This window comes from Micromys minutus (assembly GCF_963924665.1).
Source record: "Micromys minutus genome assembly, chromosome: 26".
In the NCBI taxonomy this organism is placed as follows: domain Eukaryota; kingdom Metazoa; phylum Chordata; class Mammalia; order Rodentia; family Muridae; genus Micromys; species Micromys minutus.
This window is the reverse complement of record NC_137961.1, coordinates 27036271-27062078: the sequence shown is the minus strand read 5'-3', so window position 1 is coordinate 27062078 and position 25808 is coordinate 27036271. Positions and strand designations below refer to the sequence as shown.

Here is a 25808-nt window from a genome sequence, read left to right as displayed (position 1 = left end):
CTCCTAAGTGGCTTTCTTGTCTCTAGCTTCTGTCCACGGCAAGCCACATTTGAGTAGCCTTATCTTTCCAGGGAAGGGAGCCAGCATTTGCAGAGGGCCTGTTAACACTTAGTGGTTTATAAAGGCTTGAATTTCCACCCTGCCGAGTAGCCCTATAAATCAAGTGACCTTTTTTTTTTTTTTTTTTTTTTTTTTTTTTTTTTTTTTTTTTTTTTATCCAAGTAGAGGAAGTTACATTCAGAATTAATGTGTAGATTTAATTTAGAAATGGCCCCTTGCTACCTGTTGGTGTATCTCAGTTCATTAGTACGTGTCAGTATACTAGTTTACCTACAAAACTCCATGGCTGGTCCTGTTCCTTCCCAGGCTTTCCCCAGCCAGCCTGCCTTTTGCAGGATCCCAAGGCAGATGTTAAATACGGGAACTTGCCTGTAGAGAAGTCTGGTAATGGGAGACCCCCAGTAGCAGGCAAAGGCTTTTTCTGTCCCCCGAAAGCGACCCGTTAGGATGCCAAGGGTGCCATCTTTGAAAGGGAGAAACTTCTGTAGGGTTAGTGCCTCTCACCAAACACGACAAGCTCTCTTGTCTGATTAATAGGAGCATCTTTTGTTTCACCAGGTACCACAGCTTTTATAAGGACGTGCAACTGAAATGCAGTAATAAAACGAGCATCCCGTAGGCTCTTCCAATAAAACCATCGAAGCAGTGATAGGAACAGGCTGCCAGTATCTGCTCGTAGGCAGCAGGTGGCAGTGTGAATCCACCAAAATTCAGTAGTTCCTTTAAAGCGAAAAATCGAGGAAAATGGAAAGAAAAATTATTTATTTTGCTACATATTAGTCTTCTGACCCAATCAGTAAAAAAGTCATTATTCACACCACACTGGGCAATATGCATTGTAATTTTTAACAAATAATAGGAAACTGTTAATGTGCTCACAGGAAATGCAGTTTTGTCTCGGGCTTCTATGGTCATTTATCACCGCACTTTGTGAAATCACTCATTTGTTCTAATTTGAATGTAAATGACTCTAAGGTTTTACAAATAAGGTGACAGACTCACATAAATGTAATTGCAGGGTTCATCTCCTTCTTTTTATATATCACTCATTAGGTTATGAATTAAATACATCGTATTAAACCAGGGGCATGTCCAATGATGATATTGTAATGGCAAATTACTCTATGCTATTAGAGGTGTATTTTTTATTCATGGACATTAATTTGTCATTAAGCGGCATTAGTTTAGCACTTTTATGTGAAAGACGTGACCTGCAAGAGGAGACATGCTGCTGGGTTCTGAGAGAACTCCAGGGGCAGAGGTGGTGCATTTTATCTCTGTGGAGAAACACACAGGGTGCTTGTTTCTTGTTTTGTCTTGTTTTCTTCTGCAACATGCATTATACTGTTCACTTCCTGAGACGGAAGGTGTCCTCTGTATAATACTTGTAAAAATTACCTGGGGTAGCCAAGAACTAACCTGAGGAGAATCTCTAGGGTAGGTGGCAGCCCCCAACTCTGTCCTCCATCTTGTCCCGTGAACATGATCATACTTCATTCTACAAACTCGGTTAGCTGTACACTAAGTGGGCCACAGAGAAGAAGATTGGCCCTTTTTTCTCTTTGGTGAAGGCACAAACATTTAAAGACTTTTTCCCTTTCCTGGGTGTTTGGGGGAGATTTCTGGGTAATTTTGTTTCTTTTTGGAAAAATACCAATCTTAAGGTTTCCCTTTTAATTAAGAAAAGATTTTTCAAGTTGCAGCATCAGGAAGCACTATCTCTGATCTTGAAACTCTGAGGCAGCATCTGACTCATCCTCCAGAGTTCCCTATGAGTAGCAAATGCCTTTCCCTGCTTTTGCCCTGGGAAGTTTGGAATACAGGCTCCAGGACCTCATCTTCCACCAATTCCAGATTTCCTTTCCCTGTCTCCACATGACATGAACTCAGTATGTGTGTGTGGGGGGGGCAGAGAAGTTTTACCTTTATTCAGTAATTTTTATCTGCTTTTCAATATTAATATATTAAATAATGATATCAAGATGATCTAAGCAGTGTTCTATTATCTTTACCTACTGAATACATTTTGTTTACTTGGAAATACTTTCTACTGTGACTGAACTTAACAGTTAGGAGTTTATATATTTTACAGTCTTATAATGAATTATTATGTTTAAACTAAATAACGCAGCAGTGACTTATTGGGGTCTCCTTTCTAAAAATGTGTTATTATAATTTTAATTATTAAATTGGCAGTATTTCTAAATATACTGTTGATATTCTGTATAAAATATTTTATCCTCCAGGTTGAAAAGTTATAACCCATATTTGTTTTTCTCTAACACAGCTATTTTTTCTATTAGAGAAGATATGTGATTATGCCCACATATATATATTTAATATAGTTGTAGTTCAGTATATTAACTGCATGCCATTCCATGTTTTCCTTGAGCTGATACCCTTGCATTTGGAGCATATTAAAAAAAAGATATTGAAAAAGATATTATAAACAGTTTAATCTTTTCGCTTCCTTTTTCAGTGAAAATGATTAGGAAGGCTAGAGATGTATCAAATCCAAGTCAGTCACCTGCTAATTCTTTGTTCTAATCAAGAATATTTGTCACCTAGCACGGATAATCCAGAAAGTCAGGTTTGCCAAACATCATTCATATTTGGCTCCAGGAATGCATCTGAGATCTTCTGTAGCTACTGCAGGGTCCCAATTAATTTTTTCTTATGTTATTGTGTTGGCTTTCACGTTGAAAGCCTACACCAAAGAATGCCAGCAAGTCACAGCCCCGGGGTATGCTATCTGCTGACAGAGTAACTTCAGCATTCTAATTTGATGGTTGGGTAATTTAGGGTTAACTATATTTTCTTTGTGAGTTTTTTAAAGAGAAGAAAGATATCTCGAAGGGTTGTTCCAATAACTGTAGTTTCCATTTTAAGCTAACTTTTGTGATCCAGGCAACAAACAAAACCAAAATCAGCCTTTTCATCCCCAAATCTGACTTTTGTGCATGCATTTTATTCTGAAAAATAAAAGTTCTTCCAATAGCTTGTGGATGCTGCCGTTCAGAATCAGCAAATGAAGCACCCAAATGCGTATCTCGTTTTCTTCTGGACACACCACTTGACATTGGGGGTGGTTAAAAGGAAATCTGTGTTTCCTTAGAGGTGCTCATTCTCACACTACCTTCCAATTGTCTGTTTTTACACACAGTGGGATGTGTGCCCTCTTTTCTGAAGCTCAAACCCCTTCAGCTTTAACTGAGTATTTCTTCCTTCACATGCCTTTAGTCACCCGAATTGGAAACCCGAGATTGCTCCATGAGTTTCTGATTCTGGCTCGACTTTATTGCTTTGGCCTCTAAGATCGTTCACAAATGTGGTACCGTATCTTCCAGTTGGCAATTCTGTCCTTGAGGTGCGCATCATTCTTTCCCTTGGACTCTCTTGCAGGAACTTAATCCTGTTCCCAACTTGAGATCATCACTGCAACACTGTTGAACATGCTTTTAGTCTTTTAATCAACACAACGTTTTTCCCTAAAATCTTATATAGCTTTCTATTTCCTAGTGGCCTTTTTCTTATCTCTTTTATGTATCTCTGCCTTACTGTATCCCAAGGACAGCACACTTTGTCACCTCCAGGCCTCTCTCTCCTGAGTTCCTTCTTCTGGATATTCTTTAGGCTTTTTAACAAAAGTCATGACAAAGACCAGGAGTCATCCTAGAATCTTCCCTCTGCCTTGGCCAACATTAGTGTTACTTCCCGACTGCACGGTTCTGTTTCTAGTTATTTCTTTCTGTTTCTATTCCTGTGACACCATCTTCTAATTTAGGCCCTTGTTACTTCTAGACTAGAGAAACTGCTTGCAAACTAATGAACTTCACCATTGCTCCAGTTCTTTCCTCGGTGTTCTAGGTGATTGGTATTAAAAAGTAATTCTCAATCCATTAACCTCCCCATAACAAACTCTTTATACTCTTACTTAAAATCATTCACTGTTTGATAGTTGTCTGTAGTCTTTGCTATAGTGTTCATTCCTCTTAGTCTGACACACAAAGGTTGTCTAGGACATGAAAGTTCCCATCTCTTTAGCATGATTTTGCCTTCGGATAATTGGCTGCTCAAGTGTTGTGCTGCAATCTTTGGGAACTTTGTACACTTCCGTAAAAACTTGTGTGGACCCCCTTTCATGTAGGCTGTTTTTCCTATGGTCATCTTTTCATTCTTAACATTCTAAGTCCTTGGCTTACATATGTCTCCTCTTCCCACAGCTGACCAGGGAATGTGCTCAGTTTGAGTTAGATGCCTCTTCAACTGTGAGCCTTCATTTATCTATCTTCTCCTGCATTGATTTATGTCTCCCTGTGACACAGCTCATAACCCAAAGTCACCTGACCTCAACCTTTTTGCCCTTCACTCCTAGTTCGTGAAGTAGATTCAGTATCCTTTATGCAAATCACCCCTTGATACTGTTGAGGGATTCAATTAGATAGTACATGCAAGGTCTCCTCCAACACAGGTCCTGGAGAAACAAGAGTCAGCATGGTGGGACATTTTTCCTGTGCTTACATGCTAAGTAAGCAATGGTGAAATTTGAAGGACTATTTGGAAGCTCACAATGACTGAGGTCAGCGTTATTAGTTCCTGAGAATGGCCATATTCCCGTGCCCCTCCCTCCTAAAATTCTAGCTTACTAAGAAACTTTCCCAAAGAACAATATAAAATTATTCATGAGCCTCAGATATTATGCATACAATTGATTATGAAAATGTACCAGTAACCTAATTGTAGAATTCCTCTGCTATATAGCACAAAAAATATTTAAATATGTCTTCTAAGACTGCCAGAATTAGAACAGGTTGTTTTTTTCTTGTGCCTTTTGAATTATAATACTTTGTTTTCCTTTAATCACTGCATATAAAATGTATATTCTTATTAGCATATGAATGTACAGTTACTTAAGGCTATTCAGAAGTATTTACATGTTTGTGTATAAATATGTCTTTATATATTTTATATGTGTAAATATATTACTGTATGTATTTACACACACAATACCTGGGCTTACATTATTTTACCACATGATAAATAAGTCTGATCTCCATGGTCAGTGAGTGAAATGCTTATTTTCTTCCTTAACAATTTGAGAATCCTATCAACCCCTATGTAGTACTGAGAAAACTCATAGCCCCTTTACATACATTGGTAAGCATGATCACTTATTTTCATACATGCTTCATTCCAAGGCTATTAAAAGTTGGGCTCTTTATATCTGTCCGTCTTAACTCACGCCAACCCCCGCCATATATCCAAGCTAGTGCCTTTAGGGCTGCTTCCTTGACTCCGGGAATACAGTCCTTCCCTGCTGCATCGGATCGGGTAGTCACGCAATGCTGTGATTTATAACTAGGTTGTAATCCAAAGAGGAAACAGGTGGAGTCACATCGGGTATGGTGCCTGAGATATTTAATGGCTCGTCTCAGCCATGGAATTTCTAAAGCTGTATACACTTTTTTTGTCTTAATTATGCATTCATTAAAAGCTTTTATACCCAACAGAATAAAGTAAATATTTTTTGATCTCCATAGTGCGCTCCCAGACTGTAGATTTGCACAGCAGGGTCTTGATAATCTGAATAAATTGTATTTCCCCAAGGACTTTATCTTTCAAATAAGGTCATAAAGAAATGCAGCTCCCCATCCTTGAACAGCTCAATGTGCCTTTTCTGCCCAAGAAACTGTGCATATTATAGTAACAGACACATCTTTGTGGTCCACTATATTGTCTCAGTCTGGTCTGCTTGCTTATCACTAAAGTTAGTTTCCTTTTTCTTTTTAAAAATGCCCAGGGACCATTTTACTAAAACTCGAATGAAAAACCATAGGAAAGGCCAGCTGTACAGCTGCAGGGAAGAGCAACATAGAGAACGAAAGAGAGAAAGGAAAGCCTTTGGACCTTGGGTCCCCAAAGCAGGCAGGTACCATCCTAGAGAACTGCATGTAGTAGCTCTGGAGATGGAGGGTCTTCAGAAACAGCAAGAAAGAGTGGGGGCAAGCATGATTAAGATTCAGTGATTTCCAAACAAGAAATAGAAAGGAAATGTAAAAGTCACCCTTATTTTTTAGTTAGAAAAGCAGGAAGGCTCAACAGTGAAGTTTTATGTGCAAGGAACAGTAAAGCATTTTATCCACATGAGTTTTACATGGAAGCTGTGGTTTTTTGAGGATACTGGCAGACAAATCAAGTTTTGTTAGACAGTCACCATTCCCTTCCTTTTACCTGGTAAGGGAGTAAAATTGGTATAGCAGACAAAGCTCTGGCTGAAGCACCCTTGGCAGCAGTTTTAGGGGAAATAACAATTACAATAGCCACTGTAGGTTAGACACAAGTCTGTGGATGACGCTGGACATGCGTTTTCAGAACGCTCTTCAGGTTCCTGGAAAGCATGATCACATTTCCTAGTATTTAGATATGGAAATTTGACTCGAAATATTGTCCACTGGCCTGGGCCTACTTCGAATCATGTTCTTCTGCTAAGATTCCAAACTAAAGATGACACTGATGCTTTTTTGACCCAGTGAAGGAGACTGGAAATATAAATTTACGATCCAAATACTTATCTGTAATCAATTGGACTTGTAATATGTTTGAGTCATTCAGGAGATGCACTGTAGCAACCAGCCATTGTTGGCCACAGGTGGGCATTCTTCTCTGTTTACCTGTTCCTAGATAGCATCTGAAGATAATTCCTTGAGCTTAGATCAAGGACGTGACATCATCTTTCTCATTGTTAAGTTATACCTGTGACCAAGATCTTACTTCTTTCTCTGACAGTTGTGGATATGCCTTACAACTTGCTTTCTTTTTAAATTCGTAATACAACAAATATTTTTCAGTTACAGCCAATGCTGATTAGGAGACTGTAGGGTTTGAAAATCCTGAGTTGGGAAGAGTAACTCTTTGCTGTAAATGTTTCCTGACTGATAATGATTTGGCTTTCAATTTTGCAGTATTGTGGCAGTGACACACCTACAGGATCAGGCATGCTTTGTGTGTTGACCTTCTCCTGAGGCTAGGCATTTGCACTGTTATATGTTCTAGTGGTGCTGAGTGGTGCTGGGCCAGAGCCCCCAGATAGCTTCACAATCTCCATGCTAAACCAACCATACTCTGCAGAACACTGGTACAGAGATGGGAGCTTCGTCAATTAAATAGATAGTGTATGTTTGCAACATAATGTAGTTTTGTAAAGATGTAATCCAATCATAAGTATTTGAATTTAGTCAGTAACAAAGTGTCTTAGCTACTTACTGTATCATACTTGGCACTGGGTCTCAATAAGCCGCTGACATGACACTTCCGGCCCAAGAACATCAGGACCTGCAGTCTGCCAACAGGTCACCAGGAGCTAGGAAGAGCTGCAGGAGTGCTCTCCATCCTAAGTGGAAAAGAGAGGGTGCTCAGAACTCTTTCGATACAAGCAGAGTTATTGCCTGGGAGGACATACTTCTGGCCCAAGGCCAGAACCGGCCCCGGAACATCAGGACTGGGTTCTGCCATCAGAACTCACAGCCTACCCTGAGAGAGGAACACCCAGGAACAACCTCCCTCTGAAGACCATGGGCCCACAAACCTACAAGAGAGACAAGCTCCAGTGAGAGACAACAAGTTCACCTAGCATCACCTATATCAAGATAGCAAGCAAGCACAAGACTCTAAGAAACAGAAACCAAGACAACCTGGCAACATCAGAACCCAGTTCTCCCACCACCCCAAATAGTGGATATCTCAACTCACCAGAAAAACAAGATTTAGATTTAAAATCATACTTCACAATGATGATGGAGATCTTTGAGAAGTGCATAAATAACACACTTAAAGAAGTACAGGAAACCATGAGAACACACACAAACAAGTTGAAGCCCTTAAAGAGGAAACACAAAAATCACTTAAAGAGCTACAGGAAAGCACAAACAATCAGAAGAAGGAACTGAAAACAGAAATAGAAACAATAAAAAAACACAAAAGGAGACAATCCTGAAGTTGGAAAACCTAGGAAAGACATCGGGACTCATAGATACTAGCATCACCAACAGAATACAGAGATGGAAGAGAGAATCTCAGAGGCAGAAGATACCATAGAAATCATTGATACAACAGTCAGAGAAAATAGAAAATCATAAAGATTCTAACCCAAAACATCCAGGAAATCCAGGATAAAATGAGAAGACCAAATCTAAGGATAATAGGTGTAGAAGAGGGCAAAGAGTATCAACTGAAAGGCACAGTAAATATCTTCAACAAAATTATAGAAGAAAATTTCCCTAACCTAAAAAAAAGAGGTGACCACGAACATACAAGGAGCCTATAGAACTCCAAATAGACTGGACCAGAAAAGAAATTCTTCTTGACACACAATAGTCAAAACAACAAATGCTTAAAACAAAGATAGAATATTAAAAGCAGTAAGAGAAAAAGGACAGGTAACATATAAAGGTAAACCAATCAGAATTACACCAGACTTTTCAACAAAGACTATGAAAGCTAGAAGATCCTGGACTGACATCATACAGACCCTAAGGGAACACAAGTTTCAGCCCAGGTTTCTATATCCAGCAAAACTCTCAATCAGCATAGATGGAGAAACCAAGATATTCCAGGATAAAAACAAACATACACATTATCTGTCCACAAATCCAGCCCTACAAAGAATGATAGATGGAAAACTCTGCCACAAAGAAGGAAACTTCACCCTAGGAAAATTAGGAAACTAATCCTCTTGCAGCAAACACCAAAGAAGAAAAGCACCCAAACATAACTCTACCTATAATAACAAAATTAGCAGAAAACAACAATTGCTATTTCTTAATATCCCTAAACATCAATGGACTCAATTCTCCAAAAAAAAAAAAAAAAAAAAAAAAAAAAAAAAAAAAAAAGACATGACTATCAAACTAGATACATAAACAGAATTCAGAATTTTGTTGCATACAGAACATCTCAGCAACAAAGACAGGCACTACCTCAGAGTAAAAGGCTGGGAAAAAATTCTCCAAGCAAATGGTCTCATGAAACAAGCTGGAGTAGCCATCCTAATATCGAATAAAATAGATTTTCAAACAAAAGTCATCAAAAAAGACAAGAAGGACACTTCATACTCATCAAAGGAAAAATCTATTAAGATGAACTCTCAATCCTGAACATCTATGCTCCAAATACAAGAGCACCCACATTCATAAAAGAAGCTCTAGTCAAGCTCAGAGCATATTTTACACCACAATAATAGTGGGAGACGTCATCACCCCACTTTCATCAATGGACAGATCATGGTTGCAGAAACTGAACAGAGACACAGTGAAACTAACAGAAGCTATGAACCAAATGGATTGAATAGACATCTATAGAATATTTCATCCTAAAACAAAAGAATATACCTTCTTCTTAGCACCTCATGGTACCTTCTCCAAAACTGGCCATATAGTCGATCACAAAAAAGGCCTCAACAGATACAAGAACATCAAAATAATCCCATGCTTTCAATCAGATCATCATGGACTAAGGCTGGTCTTCAATAATAACAACAGCAACAAAAAGCCCACATACACATGGAAGCTAAACAATGCTGTACTCAATGACAGCTTGGTCAAGGAAGAAATTAAAGACTTTTTAGAATTTATTAAAAATGAAGGGACAATATCCCCAAACTTATGGGATACAATGAAAGCAGTGCTAAGAGGAAAACTCATAGCACTGAGCGCCTCCAAAAAGAAACTGGAGAGAGCATACACTAACAACTTGACAGCACATCTGAAAGCTCTAGAGCAAAAAGAAGCAGATACATTCAAGAGGAGTAGATGGCAGGAAATAATCAAACTCAGAGCTGAAATCAACCAAATACAGACAAAAAGAACTATAAAAAGAATCAACAAATCCATCCTTTCCAAACCTCTGCTCCCACCTAGGCATTGTCACCCCTGCCCTGTGCTAGGATGAGATGTTTCCCACTTGTAGATGGTAACTCAGTCCTCACCAGTTCCCATGATGCCTTGCGCTGTGTCCACTGTTGCCAGTCTAGGACTCCTCCCTGGGGCTGCTTTGCATGTGCCTGCATTGGTGCTATCACAGGTCTGAAAGAACCTTTTCTCCAAGACACTCTCCAATGGGAAGTAATGCACCTTGGTCATACCTACCGGCCCCACAGTTGGTGTGTACACTGAAAACCAACTCAGGCATTCTTTACACTTCTTCCTGGGTGAACAGAAACAACACCCAGGCTCATTGTACCACAGAAAAACCTCCTGTCTAGTACCAAAGAGAGAAGATGTCATTTAGTTCACACACACACACACACACACACACACACACACACACACACACACACACACACACAATGGTAGGGATTGTCTTTGGGCCTCAAATGAGGTCATATTGAATTCTGAGGGCCATGAATTCTGCAGGCAATGCTAGCTTGCTCAAGCTTGCCTTTCTCAAGTAGCATTTCCTAGAACAGCCTGGAAGGACTTCCCGACTGACGGGGAAGAAACAGAACTCACTCGCACTGTAAAGGCACTGGTCCCAGTCCCTAGCAGTGCAGAGCACCACCCCCAGCTGTGGACTCAAATCTCTTCTAATTTGATTGGTGCCCAATCCCCAATCAATACATGTGGAATTAAATGTGCTTTCTGCTGTTAAAAAAAAAAAAGTGAAATTTTAATTTCACTTTGAGTTGTTATAACTGCCAACCAAGTCATGATGGTTTTCTACAGAATATTGTGATCTTTGGAATAGTTTTGAGTCATTTTATACTTTCTTGACTTCTACCAAGGGTGACCTTTCTTTCAGCACAGCACAGAAAAAAAAAAAAAAAAAGTGTGTGAAATTTTACCCAACTTGATCATCTTAGAGGTAAAAAATTCTGGAAATAAAAAACAGGGTACTTCTGCTTACTTTATTTCCCCTTCAGTAATATTTAGCATTATCCTCAATCTTAGCCATAGTTTTCCGCACTGATTGTAGGGGTTGTTGGTGCTTGTTTTTCTTTCGCAAGTCAGGGGCATTCTTAGAACTAAATGCAAGAACAAGAGAAATAGCTGTTATCCAGGCACTGAGTCATGCAGGTGTCCTACTATGAAATGAAACCAGATCCATCAGGTTCCTTGAATCTTGTTAGTTAAACAGACCCCTGGGTTTGAGGTGTCACATTTTGAGGCAGGCATTGGTGTAGAACACAGTAGATGTCATCACACGATAACAATTTATGCCTCTGTCAGGACTGTGATTAAAGTGTAGTGCTTGGTGGATAAAAAGTGACTGACCGGCCCGGGAGACATCAGAGTAGCCCAAACTCCATAGTTTAGGCTTTTGAAACATGGATGTCAGCTTGTACTGCAGATGGTCCAGAGGCCGCATCCTTCCCTTATGGCACACCGGAGCTGAGTCGTGGTTCCTGTGCATATCAGACTTTACATAGAAGATTTCCTATTTTTACCATCCAAGAAGATCAGTGGGATGTAAATGAATCTGGATTCCATTATCTGATGGGTAGGTTCATTGCTACTTTGAATTACAGAGTAAAGTTGTCATATAAATGTCACTATCAGCTTAACTAAAATATTAGGAGATGAATTGAAATTTTGGCTAATCACACCATTACTTGATACCCATGAAAAGACATCAGAGAGGCCAAGGTGGTCATTTTCTTGTCTTCTGTGTTTGGGGAAGATGACAGGAAGGCAACAGGGTCAATCATACATCTCAGGCCCGCTTGCTCCCTCCCATCATGTCTTAACCATATGACCTTAAAGAGGTAATTATATAGACTATCACCCAAAGTAAGACAGTATTTAGTTTTTTTGTGGATTTTTTTTCCTCTTATGACTTTTTCAAGTTAATCTTGAGAATAACTCTATTAAGAAATGAGCCATGAAAAAGACCAAATGTGGGAAGTATGTAAGTTTTTAGAATTATTGAAATCGAAAAGATAGTATTTATTCCATAGCTAATACAGTACTGGGAACACACTTTGTGGATGTTCTGCAGTTTAATTTGCCATTCATATCATAATAAACAAATTTAAGGGAAAAGAGAAGCCAAATAGCCCTGAACCAAGGAAAAATAAATATTATTTAAAAATATTCCCCAAAGAACAACAGTGTGTGCACCATAGTTCTGGATAAAAATGAAATTTCAAATGGGAAACAGTGTGACAGAAATAAAATCCTTTTAGAAAGAAAAGAAAGGCTTTCTTTTACTCCAGAGACTGTCTTGTTGCTGAGCTGTGATTTTTATTCAAGCCTTGTGCCTCCACCTATGTGCTTAGAGATTTCAAAGTCACACAATGTAAGGGAATGGAAACCATCTCATAATTAAGGTGAATATCACTTGAAAAATGTCAAAATATTTTGGTTCAAGTAGTCAGTTAATGGAGAAATTGTTATTTTTTGGATTGAATGAAATTTGTGGCTGTTAAAATATATTTTTTCTCAGAGAAGAATGCTTGCAATCTACATGACTACTGTGTATATCACACTTATAGTCTATTGTCTGTATTGTCGATTGGAATTATTATTTCCAGGTTCTCCAGTTGGAAAATGCAGTGAATGCTGGCTTTGTCTTTGTACATGACAAAGGTTAGAATGAGGCTGGGTGTAGTAGCTGACAGCTGTTTCCCCAAGCACTTGGGAGGCAGAGGTAGGAAGACTGTACTCGTGGCTAGCATGGGCTACATAGTGATTTCCAGGTCAGCCTGGGATATGTGGTGAAAACTTGTTTTAAAAAAGAGAGAGGACGAGAAGGATGAGGACAAGGAGGATAAGAAGAAAAGAAGAGAAAAGAAAAGAAAGACTTCCTAAGTCTGGAACACCATTTCTGCAGTTTCAGCATACGCACACACACACACACACACACACACACACACACACACACACACACACACACAGCTACAGTCTGTGTGGAAATCAGAAAACACTCTGTGGGAATTGTTTCTGTCCCAGGGGTTGAATGTGAGGCTTCAGGCTTTGAGGCAAGTGCAGTTAGTAACTGAGCCATCTCTCCTGCTCAGACTGACTTTAACTCCTTACTTGCTGGCTTCACCATAACTAATCAAGACATAAAAACTATCCTTTAGAATAAGATGGAACTGAAACTGCAAGAACAGTATCCCAGACTCAGGAAGCAGCTGGTGCTAATTTCTTATGAATGAGGAATACAGGTAGATGGATGGATGGGTGGATGAATGGATGGATGGATGGATGGATGGATGGGTGATAAGTAGATAAATAGATTAATAGATGATAGGTAGGTAGACAGACAGACTGACCTACCAACCCATTTTCCAAAGACTACACTCTAGAAGGATTGGCACTTGCCTATCTTACTGTGTCTTACGTTGCCTGTTGTAGTTCTCCATTTTGTTGTGAATGTGTAGGTTGTTGTCACAGTTGTTGTCAAGCCAGTCTGGTTAGTGTTGCTGCTTTGTGGAATTAGAAAGATCCAGGTCCTGAAAGACAGTGCAATGTCCTGAGTTTTAACTTTTCCCTGTAAGCAAATGGGAATCTGTTACTGAGCTTTTAAATTTTCCTTGTGAAAGTTGTGCATATTTATATATGTATGAAATGGCTTTATAGAACGGTTGTTAGAGATGATGGGCCCAAAAGATTTATAGACGTGAGCTTTGGTTCAGGCTACTTTCTGCTGAAATTGGGGCATTGTGGGAGCTATGGACAACCCCCCTGATGGTGTTTTTAATTTGGTTTTCATTGAGTTGGCAAGTTAGAAAGATCTGACATTGCAAATGATTTCTTACCAAGCCTAAAAGATATGTATTTGTGGCCATTTTTATGCCTTACAGTTCTACGTACAACTTTATCGTTTGTTATTAAATATACATCTAAGTATTTTATTGTTTTTAGATATCATTCACTTATTCTTTTAAATTTCATACATGACTACAATGAAATTAGCTTACTCACCCCCAAGTCTATCCTCTGACTCCTTCCAGGTGACCCCTAACACTTCCCTTCCCGGTTTTGTGTACCCCTCCTCTTATTAAAAAATATTACTGAGTTGTAAACAGTTTATGGTCTGGTCAGATTGTTACATGAAGAGAAAATTGAAAGTTTGATAGCAGAGATAGAAATGGTCATTTTTGAGATGATAAATGAAATAAAATAAATGTTAATAAGGAAGAATGGATAGCTGTAGGCAATTGACTAGATAAAAGAAAATGTAGATCAGTGTGGGGACTCCTGATACAGAAATCTAGAAGATACAGAAGAGCTATTCAGCAGTTAAGAACGCTTGTTCCTCTTGCAGAGGATCGGGGTTTAGTTATAACTACAGTTTCAAGAGATCTGTACACATGGTGTGCAGACTTTCATATACATAAAATAAACTAAATCTGTAATTGTTTTTAGAAAAATATACAGGAGAAGCAGGCTCACAGGAAACAGGTCCATTTTGGACATACTAGTACAGTAGGCTGTGGGAATGGATATCCCTGGGATTCCCCTTTACAGATGATGAGAAAATGGAGTCTGAGCTAAGTAAGATGGCTTGGATAGTAATGTGGATTAAAGACCTATTACATTATGAATTTTGCCACTCAGTTCTGTGTTTTCCTTTTTACTTTGTTCATCTTCTTCCTCTGCTAATGTATTGGTGCACTGCTTCCAAGTAATGGATATTTAGAGAGGCTACGTTCTCCATCTTGACCTTGAATCAGTGATGTGACCTGACTGGTGAGGTGAGGGAATGAAGAAATCACCAACAGAGACACACAGACAGACAGAAGAATCTGGGATCAGGTACACTGGGTCATCTGAGAGAGAAGCCATAGGGCACCAGAGGCTATTATATATACAGCTGAACAGGGCTGAAGTTATTGCATGCACTGGACAGGGAGGGATGAGTATAGAGTAAACAAGGAGTCTGGGCATATAGTGTGATCAAGACGACTGGTGTAGCTAACGTCGGCAGGAGCATTCTCTTCAGGAAATCAGTGTTCCAGCTATAAACACTCTAGTCCATTGCCTACTCCTACCCACCCTTCCTTATTAACATGCATGATGAATTTATGCATGCATGGTTTTCTTGGAAGCTTACTGATCCCTGTTCACCCCAATAGGAGGGTCATGTGCTGTGGAGTCATGGTGGTTCTCCATTCCCCTCAATTTCCCACTGCACACAGTTGAACTAACAGAGATCATGCTGTGTATGACAACGTGACATAGCTAGGAAGGACTGCAGATTTGTGGGCATTATATTCTTAAGAATCAATGAAAAGGTAGGACTCAGAACATCGTCATCTCAAAACTTTCTCTCTCACACAGACAGGTACCAGTGGTCACACCCTTTGCTGTTCATGGCACAAATCTACTTAGCATCCTTGGCTCTGTTAATATAATTCTGAGGACGATATAAAAGTTACCTCTGAGAAAATGCAGTGGGGCTGAGAAGACAGCTCTGTTGGTGAAATGCTTGCTTTGCAAGACTGAATTCCCAACACCCAGATAAAAATGGGGCATGGCAGCCTCTATCTGTAACTCCAGTGTTGTAGGGAAGACAGGTGGATCCTAGAACTCAGAGGCAAGTCTGTCTTTCCACATGTAGAGTTCCAGGTACAGTGAGAACCCTGTCTCAAAAAATAAGGGGAAAGAGCTAAAGAATAAATTAAAAACCCAAAACAAAACAAAACAAAAAAGACACATGGCATGAACATCTGGCCTCCACAAGCATACACATGCATGCACACACACGTGCCCCCACACATGAATATACCCACATAGTCATGTACATATCACGCACACATGGGGGGGAAGGAGACATGAGTACTGGAGTTTAGGTTTCTAGGGTCCATGTAAATGTCACATAAATGCCTCAGTTTTCCTGTTCTTCCGGCCTTAGAAAGTAGCAATGAGATGCCAGAGCAAGCTGACTAGGAAGCCTAGCCATGCTGCTGAGTTAAGTGTTTGATTGAGAGAGGTATTGCTTTGATGAATAAGATGGAAGTTTGATGTAGGATCATTCCCAACATAACCTTAAGGCTCCCCATGGATACATATATATACATATATAGGCACCCACCCACAAACACACATGTGCCTACATTCACATTCGTAAATGTATGTGGAAACTACACATATACTAAAAGGAAAGACAATAAAAATAAAAACTGCAAAAAGAACATTGTTTTTGGCTTTTAAAGAGGAGGGAGGGAGAAGGAGAGAGCGAGAGAAGCATAAATTGGGTGGGTAGCGAGATGGAAAGGATCTGGGAGGAGTAAGGGAAACATTGTCAAATTATATTATCCAAAAGTTGAAAATAAAAAGAAAAAAAAGAGTTATTTAAGATCCTCATTTTAAAAATTATCTTTTGAAGTTGACTGCTTTTGTGTTGTGGGTTTTCAAGTAACTGGAAGAAACCCAGAAAAGGTGTGTAAGGATAGAAGAGACCCAGAAGAGGTGTGTAAGGATAGATGGAAGAGACCAAGAAGAGGTGTGCAAGGATAGATGGAAGAGACTCAGAAGAGGTGTGTAAGGATAGAAGAGACCCATAAGAGGTGTGTAAGGATAGAAGAGACCCAAAAGAGCTGTGTAAGGATAGAAGAGACCCAGAAGAGGTGTGTAAGGATAGATGGAAGAGACCCAGAAGAGGTGTGTAAGGATAGATGGAAGAGACCCAGAAGAGGTGTGCAAGGATAGAAGAGACCCAGCAGAGTTGTGTGAGGATAGAAAGGCCCTAGCGAAGTGTATTCAGTTGCAATCCATGTTCAAGCCACACTTTCTTCACTTGCTCCGTGCCTCTCCCATCTCCTTAGCACCGTAGTTAGCTCTGCTTCTGCCCACTCCCCTCTTTGTGGCATGATGCTAGCCACTGCATCAGGATCCTGCCCTCCTCCAAGAGCTGAAAAGCAGGGTTTGGAAAAACAGTAGAGTATTGCTCTGGGACCCCAAAATATTTTTTAGGACTCCAAATTAGGTGAACCTTCTTCAGAGATGTATACCATCCCAAAGACGTGCTGAAGTGCACACTAGAGTCTCCTCCCCTCTTCTGCCAGCACTGTACTTACCAATCCTAAGACGAAAACTCTGAAGAACAATTTTAAGACTTGAAAACCTGGTCCTATAACATCTGTGTTCCTTCGATACAATATGACTCAGAATTCAGGGTTGTTTGAGTGAAAGTGTGAGGAGACCCCCCCCATCAACTTGCATTGTAGTAGACTTCAGTGGGCATCTGTTTTGATAAAAGGCATTTAAAAAAAATAAGCATTTAGTCCTTCCAGATGTAACAGCAAATTCTCCTTCCCTACTCTACCAGATGAGTGTATTTCTCTCTCAGCTCCCCTGGGAAAAGTTTCTTATTGTAGTAGACTGCGCTTAGTATAGAGAATCTCAACTAGTCACCCCTAAGAGAGTAAGAGACTGGAGTGCTCGGCTTTAAATGGAACACACCCTCTTTTAAAGCTCTGGGATCATCATGGAAGACAGGAAGGAGAGGTTGTGAGAGCCTGTGGCTGTCTGCAGTGGCACTGTATTTACTGCAAATGACAGGGCTCTTTCTTACACACATGAACTCACAGCAGTGAGGACCGCACGCACAAGACCTAGACAAGATCAAACTAGCCAGAAGCCCAGGGTGGATCGGAAAAGGGGGCCATGAAGTTCCACCCTTGATTGAAGCACAACTGAAACGCATTGTCTGTTTGGGGAGGGAGAATCGGTTTTCTTTATGGGTGTGTTGCCTAAGTGGACACATAGGCTCCAGGAGGTTGTCTTCTACTGAAGGAGATACAGGAAGTACTATGTGGACTCTTAGTTGAACAAAAGAACTTGGATTATATATGATCCAATAATATTTGAGAATTTAAGTAAAAACAAATTTAAAAACACGCATTTGAACTCTCAAATATTATGAATACATACATATTTTATACTAGAATTAAGTGTTGTTAGAGTTAATAGTCTTAGAAAACTAAGAAAAAGAAAGAAATATGTCAGGTTTAATTACATAGGTCTAAAGAATAAATGGTTGTCTCATAGCATCCTCTAGACCTTCCGCTCTTCCAAACACTGCCCACGTACTAGTGACTATAAAGTAAGAATAGGGAGACGCTAAGGATACTGTCATTCTCGTTATATTTCAATAGGCGAGCTTTCTATGGACAGATGTGCATTCTGGCTCTCACAGTGAGGGGGTGGGGGATGCAGCTTTATGGCTATAGTCCTGACTGTATGTTTGAGAGCATGACTGCAATGTTGGGAGTAGGTCAGAAGGAAGGCCATTGGTGTTCTGAATGTTCAAGGTCCCTGTTTAGGTGGATTTGGTATATTCAAGACATGAGACTTTTCTGTGATATTAACCCATTAGCAAAGATTTGCATGTGAATTTCATCTTTCAATTCTATTAAGACAGGATGAGTTGTTTTTACATACAGATGTACTTAAGTTAAACAGAAATCTCTGAACACCCCAGAAACAACTCACAGACTATATGAAGCTCAAGAAAAACAAAGGCCAAAAAAAAAAAAAAAAGAAAGCCCCAGTACTTCTTAGGGAAAAAAATGTATAGCACCCACCCTCTCAGAATGTGGTATTAAATCATTAATAATCCAAGAGCTAAGATAATAGCCTTGTGGCAGTTTTTGGTATTCACAAATCATTATGCTTAATATATACCCAACAAGAAATCTGCTTCCATGTTACATTCTGTCCTACATGTACTTCATGCTTATGGTAACTAGTGTGATTTCTATGCATGCTATCAAACCTCTAAAAGAATTAAGTACTGACAAAATTATTCATATAATGTTATGCCAAAATGCCTTTAAAAATCTGTAAATGTATCCCTCTTTTTTTAAAATAAAGCGATAAGAAATAATAATTTAAAAAAAGAAAAGAAAAGAAAAAAAGTTTCAGAAAAAGTTAGAAGCCAGTGTGGTTTTTGTTTTGTGGTTAACCCTTAATCCCCACTTAACTGTTCCTGTATTACTATCAGTAGACAAAGAGCTAAACTTCAGGAAAGGTAGAACACATAACTCTCCTTGCATTAGTCCAGGTTCTCTGGAGGACAGATAGAACTGGTAGTATACTTTAGTAGTATATAATATAATATAATATAATATAATATAATATAATATAATTAATATAATATAATATAATATAATATATACTATATATAATAAATTCCCTTTACATATGTGTATATTTATCATACTCTTTAATAATAGTCATATATATCTGTATCGATATCTATCTATATCTATATTTATATCTATCTATCTACCTATATATATATATATATATATATATATATATATATATATATATGTTTATAGATAGAAAGGAGATGTATTAGGCTGGCTTACAGTTTGTGGTCCTTCTACTCCAACAATGGCTGTCTACCAGTGGAAAGTCCAAGATCCCAATAGTTGTTCAGTACACAAGACTGGCCCTCTCGGCTAGTCTTCAGTAAGTGACAGAATCTCAAAGAAGTAGGCTCTAATACGAGTGAAGAGTGAGAGCAAACTGCCAAAGAGCAAACACTTCTTTCTTGTCCTTCTAATAGGTTGTCATAAGAGAGGCCCAGACTTACAGTAGGTCTTCTGACCTCAAATCACTGAATTAGATAAAAATTCTCCCAGGTGTGTCCAGGAGCTTGGATATTTAGTTAATCCCAGATGCAGTCAAGTTAACCAGCGCAAATAGCCATCACAGTCTTTATTGTGAAGGGCTTTCAAAGGCTTTCAAAAGATAGTAAAGGAACATTTAAGCCTACAAAACCCAGAAAGTCCTTACAGAAAATCCTAAATCCTAAAGATATTTTAAAGAATATGGATTTGGAGGCTAGAGAGTTGTCCTTGTGGTTCAGAGCACTGTATGTTCTTGCAGAGGACCCAGGTTCAATTCCAAGCACCTACGTGGCAACTCACAACTGTCTGTAACCCCAGTTGCTGGGGATCCCTCGTACAAACATACATTCAGGCAAAACACTAATGCAAATGAAATAAAAATACATAATTAAAAATATGAGTTTAGAAAAGGAGAAAATATTAAAAACAAAGCTTTATAATCAGTGGGGCAGGGGGATGGCCTTAATATTAATAACCCCGTCCCCCTGCCTGTTACAAAAATAGGGGTAAGTGGACTTAATTTCATGCCTCTTCTTTGTGAATTTCTAAGAGATTTTTTTTTATGTTTTTGGCACCCAGGAACTAAATAGCTTTAATTACTTGGATCTGTACAGACTTGCTGACCTCTTTCACCTCACTTTGTTGGAGAAGGCAGTGATTGATTTCCTAGTGAAGCATCTCTCGGAGCTCCTGAAGAGCCGCCCAGAGGATGTCCTTACGCTGCCCTACTGCCTGCTTCAGGAGGTGCTGAAGAGCGACCGCCTAACCTCCCTGAGTGAGGAGCAGATCTGGCAGGTAAGGGCAAAGTGCCTGACTCAGAATGGGGGAGCATGACTAGAAAGGGAAGGGTTCCGGAGCAACAACCATTATTTGATGAGGCTCGGCTGGCAGATGTATTAAAGCCCTGATCTCTAGGTAGGCAAGTCACTAGCAGGTACCAAGTCTGTAGCCCAACACATTTATTAAGCTGAATATGAGAAGAATGGATTGTAAAGCAATTATATATATATATATATATATATATATATTTCTTTAAAAAAATTTTAGCAAGAAAAACTTAGAAGCTTCTAGTAGCTCAAATGAACTTTTTCATGTGAGTTTTTAACTAATTTGTAGATAACTTAGTAGTTAATGAATTTTGAAGTTGGCCAATATTAAGTTTGGTTGAAGAAGGACTTGTCCACAAGTCAATAAAATGAAGGTGAACAGGTGAATTAATAAAAGTTGTCATTGGTAGACACATGTGCTTAAATATGGCTGTGCTCTGGGATCTATGAGAATTTATAGCACTTGGTCAGAGTCCATTTCTGAAATTCCTACTAAGAGCATAGTGTATATGTATATATGGAATTTTGACTTCTTAAAAAGTTGTTTTTTTTATTTTTGAGATTATAATATAATTACATAATTTTTTCCTTTCCTCCTTCCAAACCCTCACATATATCTTTGTCAAATTCAAGGCCAAGTAAAAGTACTCATGAACTGTTGTTACATACATATAATGTATACATATGTACATATATTCCTAAATATAATGCACTCAGTTGGTATAATGTTACTTGTATGTCTGTATGTTTTCAGTGCTGAATGTTTAGTATTGGATAGCCAACTGATGTGTTCTTCCCTGGGAAAGACTATTTCTCCTGCCCTTAGCACTCCTTAATTGCCTGTAGTTCTTTGTGTAGGGTCGAGGCTTTGCAAAGTACCCCCACCATCTACTTCTCATGGGTATTGTTGCCATCCTTCTTTGGGTGGCCATGTTGGTGAGACTTCATGAGTATAGATCCTGACATTGCTAGAAGATTGCTAGAAGACATAATTTCACAGCCAGATCCCCAATACTACTGCTCTTAGCATCTGTCTGCCTCCTTTCAAAGTGTTCCCAGAGCTTTAGGTGTTGGGGTATTTGGTAGATGTGACTGGGCTTCTCACCTCTGCATTTTAATTGGTTATGATTTTCTGTGGGGGTCTGCATCTGTTGTAAAAAGAAGTTTCCTTGATGAGGGGTAAGGAATTTACTTATCTGTGGATTCAAGAAGCACCATTTAGTTAGGGATTATGCTTGGTTTAGTGAAGTAATGGTTGTAGGTTCAACTTTGAGGTCCATGACTTCACTAGCCTTGGGTAGTTGGCTAGTTTTCCAACACCAATCATGATTTCCCTGCTGTTGGGTGAAGGATCTAAGTCTAATTGAAGAGTTCTTGGTTGCTACCAAGGTATGTGTACCATAACTGCACCCTTAAGGTTAACTTTGCCACACTGGTCATTGTGTGGTTAATGAGTATCAGGTAAGACTGTTGGTTGCTTCCCTCCTTTGGATACTTGTATGCATGGTCTGGTACCATGAAAGCTAGTCTTGAAGGAGGAGGTGTTCATGTTAGTTCCCATTCAGAGTCCTCTGGTCTTTGTGTTTGAAGTGGTATCTTTAGCAATAGGAGTACACCTTCCACATGTGGGGGACAACCAAGGGCAATAGAAATAGTCTATGAGTTTTGGGAGTCTCTTGGACAATTCTAATCAACAGCTCAAAAGAAGACTTCCTATGAGTAATATCAGGGTTTTGATTAGATGGTCTCAGCTCTTGGAAAGAACATTGTCAGGCCAGATGGGATTCCTTATGACCTTTTCAGACATCCTTACCGTTATTTTAACCCCTCCCTACTTTGTGTCTTTCCCCCTTTTCCGTTTTGGCATCAGATCATGTATACCCTGATCTATTGCTCTATCCTCTTCTGCTTTATCCCTTCTCTATTGCTCACCTAACCCCTATACTGACAGTGGTCTCTTTTTATTTGCAGCAACATTTTCTTATTGTAATAGAAAGATGCTCAGACCTCATATGAGTGGAAGTTCTTCCTACAGTATAGTGAGAAAACAAAACCTTCTCTCCTTGGTTCATTATACATTCACCCAAGCGCTCACAAGCCCTTCCTTCTCCCCTGACTGTAGAATCTTTTCACATCCTATCACTGCTTTGTCTAGGGGACAGAGGATGCTTTTTGTTGGAGAGTTGATTATTCAATTTAAATCCTCTTCTGCTCATCCCTAGTGACTGTCCTTGAATAATGTGTCTGAAGTCTTTGGGATCTAGAGCCCATTTTATCCTTTCTCCCTTCACTGCCTAGCTCATTCTACAGCATGTCTACACATCCTTGACATTTAGAATTTCGGGCCTGCTGGATCTGCTATACTAGGAAAAGTTCAGTGTTCTACTGGCGGATGTGGGAATAAGCGCCCGTCTTACCAAACATATTCGGGAAGCTTTTTACCCTTGTTCAAAATGTGTCATCTAACACCTGATTCTGCTGATGTATACTTTTTGTGATACCGTCCTTCCTTCTTTAAACTTTTATCAGCAGCAGTCCTTCTTTTCACTGAATATAATAAGAGACTGGGGCCAGCAAAGTCACAGACATTTGAAACCTATTGATTTAGCACTAAAAGGGCCAGATGAGTCACAGTCTCCATCTTCTACAAATAGAATAAAGGCATCAGAACTGGGCTCCAGTTTACAGAACAGAGTCACCCTTCAAATTCAAGGCTGTTAACACCTACCCTATCTCCCTACTAGGCCAAAGTTTTGATTTTAAAAGAAGCTATAAGAGTCTGCTACATCCTGGGCATTTCTAGGAATGTTTATCATGGTTGCAAGTGCTGTTGAGGATGTGGTTCTGATAGGTATTTCAATAATCTGCCGCTCTCTCCAATCATATAAACCGTCAGAGTTTACTATGGCCAGCTCAGAGTATGAAGTAGACAAATTCCTTCATTAATGGAAAAGGAAACACAATGGAGTCTGTATGTCACTTTTTCTAACACGATTGAGATTCCAAGCCACCTACCTGTTCTTGTGACATCTGTCTGTTATTGTTAAATGGTTGTAGGCACTGCCATAGACAGACACAGTGGGGTGCAGATGTCTGACTATCATGAAAATTCCATTCTGTCTTCTTAGAAGCCATCACAATTGCCTTTCTAAAGGCTACTGGTTTTATAAAGTAGAATTTTAGAAACTGGTTTCTGCAGGCAATAAGATAGTTTGTTAGACCTGATCCCCAAAAAGGAATTAAAAGACTTCCATAAATATTATCAATTTAGGCATTCAGGAGGCAATAAGAAATTGTTTTTTCTTTATCTTAGTAAATAAGTAATTCCCTCATACTCAATAGAGAAGAATCAAATCAGACCAACTATATTGCCTCAAGTATAGTTAAGTTTATCATTTTTTGCTGGGGTTATACTAGTAATGTAATATACCATGGAAGAATCTAATATTCAGCCCAGGGTAAAGATTGGGTCTGCCAGAGGATTAGTGTCAGGGTGCTTTATAGAAGTGAAACTTGACAGACAGGCTGGAGACAGATCTACAGAATCTCATTAAACTGCTGAATTGTTCATTACAGAACGTTCTCACTGTAATAAAGTGCTCATTGACTTTGACAAATCCCCATCCCATGTCTTAAAGAACAGTGAAGAAGAGGTGCTGAGGAAGAGAAAGGAAATTGGCACAAAGTAGGGCAGGTAATAGAAATGTGGACGAGGGGTAGTGCTATTTGATTAATATGTGCAACGTAGCTTAGGTGAATCACGGACAGCCCACACAGGTTTACCCAGGTGGCTGTTTCACTACATTGTGATAATGTAATCTGGGACAATCCCTTCTTCTTGAAAAGTCTAATTTTCATTATATATCAGTTTGGCTCGGAAGCCTGTCATAAGAACCATTATTCTCTTTGAACAAACTATTTCTTTATTTACCTTTTTCTTTTTCTATCCCTTTCCCTGATAAAGTCTGTCACAACTTGTAATGATGATTTTGTGGATTCGTGAGCCTCCTAAATCTTCCCGTCATTACACCTTGTATTGTTTGTTTGTTTTTGTCCATTTGATCTTTTCTTTTAGAGAGGGTTATGTATCTTCAGCTGACCTGGAACTCACTAATAGACGAGGCTGTCCTTGAACTCACAGATATCCAATTGTCTCTGCCTCCAGCATGCAGAGATCAAAGGTGTGCACCACCATAACCAGACAGTCTGGCCTTTTAAAAACTCTTCTTTTGCTTAGAATTTCTTAGTCTGATCCAGACAGTTTCTTTTTTTTTTTTTTTTTTTTTTTTTTGGCTGACATTGCTTGGTCTGTTGGTTAACTCCATTTTGTCTTCAAAGGCAAAAGATTTGAACCACAGTTGTATGGCACATGTTTTATGACCTAAAAGAACTTTAAATACACAGTGTTTCAAATTTATCTCAGTATAGCTCAACTATTTGGTTTTATGTTCGGAGGACAAAGATTTCTCAAGTTCCAAATGAAAGTCACCAAATTATTATCCTCAAAAAAAAGGAAGAAACACGACCAATAAATGAGCAAGCCAGCGTGGAGGAACTGGGGGCATGCAGTCTCTCACTGTGTTACCTGACAAATTTCTACCAGCTTGGTTTTGCTTTCAGGTCTGTGAGAGCTCTTAGCTCTAACTCCGGTCTTTGTTGTAGTGGGGTACTCTTAAATATATCCTGCTAAACTTGTCCTGTAGAGTTCTAGCAAGGGGTCTTGCCAACAAAGATGCTGGCCAAAGGGTTCAGTTTTATTTTTTTTTTCTCACAAATTCGGAGGATTAGAAGCCCTGCATAGGTAGCAGTGGACATGCTAATTAGACTGTAGTAATCATTCTGCAACATTTGTATGCATCAGTTCATCATGTTTTCTACCTTTTTAATACATTCAATGTTTGGTTGTCAGCAAATTGGTTTTAAATAAATAAGCAAACAACACAATCATGGAATCGTGTTTTCTTTCTAATGAGAGAGAACAAAAAATTTGGGTGAATGGGAAAGGGGAGGGTAACCATAATCAAAATATACTGCATGAAAAAAATCTATTTTTAATAGAAAAAGAAAAACAACTTAGAATCAAATAATGCTATGCCCTTCGTGCAGAAGGGCTACTCATCTCTTTCTTCTGAAAAAGGTACATTTCCTGCTTGTTCAATCACACATTCTGTTTTTATAGACTTCTCTAGAGCAAGGGATGGATCTCTTCTATTGGAGAAAAGTTGGTAGGAAAAGTTCCACACGGCACAAGTTCCTACACAGGTTAACAGAGAATGGTGTCTCTTTTTTCAGCATGAACTGAGCAGGTGAGACCACTGAGGTCACTTGAGGTAGAAGAT

The 25808-nt window shown here is 39.1% G+C and overlaps 1 protein-coding gene across 5 annotated transcripts in view; it reads left to right on the top strand.

The window, feature by feature from the left end:
• Nucleotides 1-25808, top strand: part of KLHL32 (kelch like family member 32) — a gene marked incomplete at its 3' end in the record, with an annotated part of 175979 nt that overhangs the window by 94199 nt on the left and 55972 nt on the right. For 4 of the 5 annotated variants that reach the window (XM_080938722.1, XM_080938721.1, XM_080938720.1 and 1 more), the window contains one exon: nt 20222-20437. The exons of the other annotated variant lie outside the window; for it this stretch is intronic. In XM_080938722.1, the coding sequence (XP_080794848.1) occupies nt 20222-20437 (216 nt within the window). The remainder of the gene's footprint in view (nt 1-20221; nt 20438-25808) is intronic. 5 annotated transcript variants of the gene reach the window in all.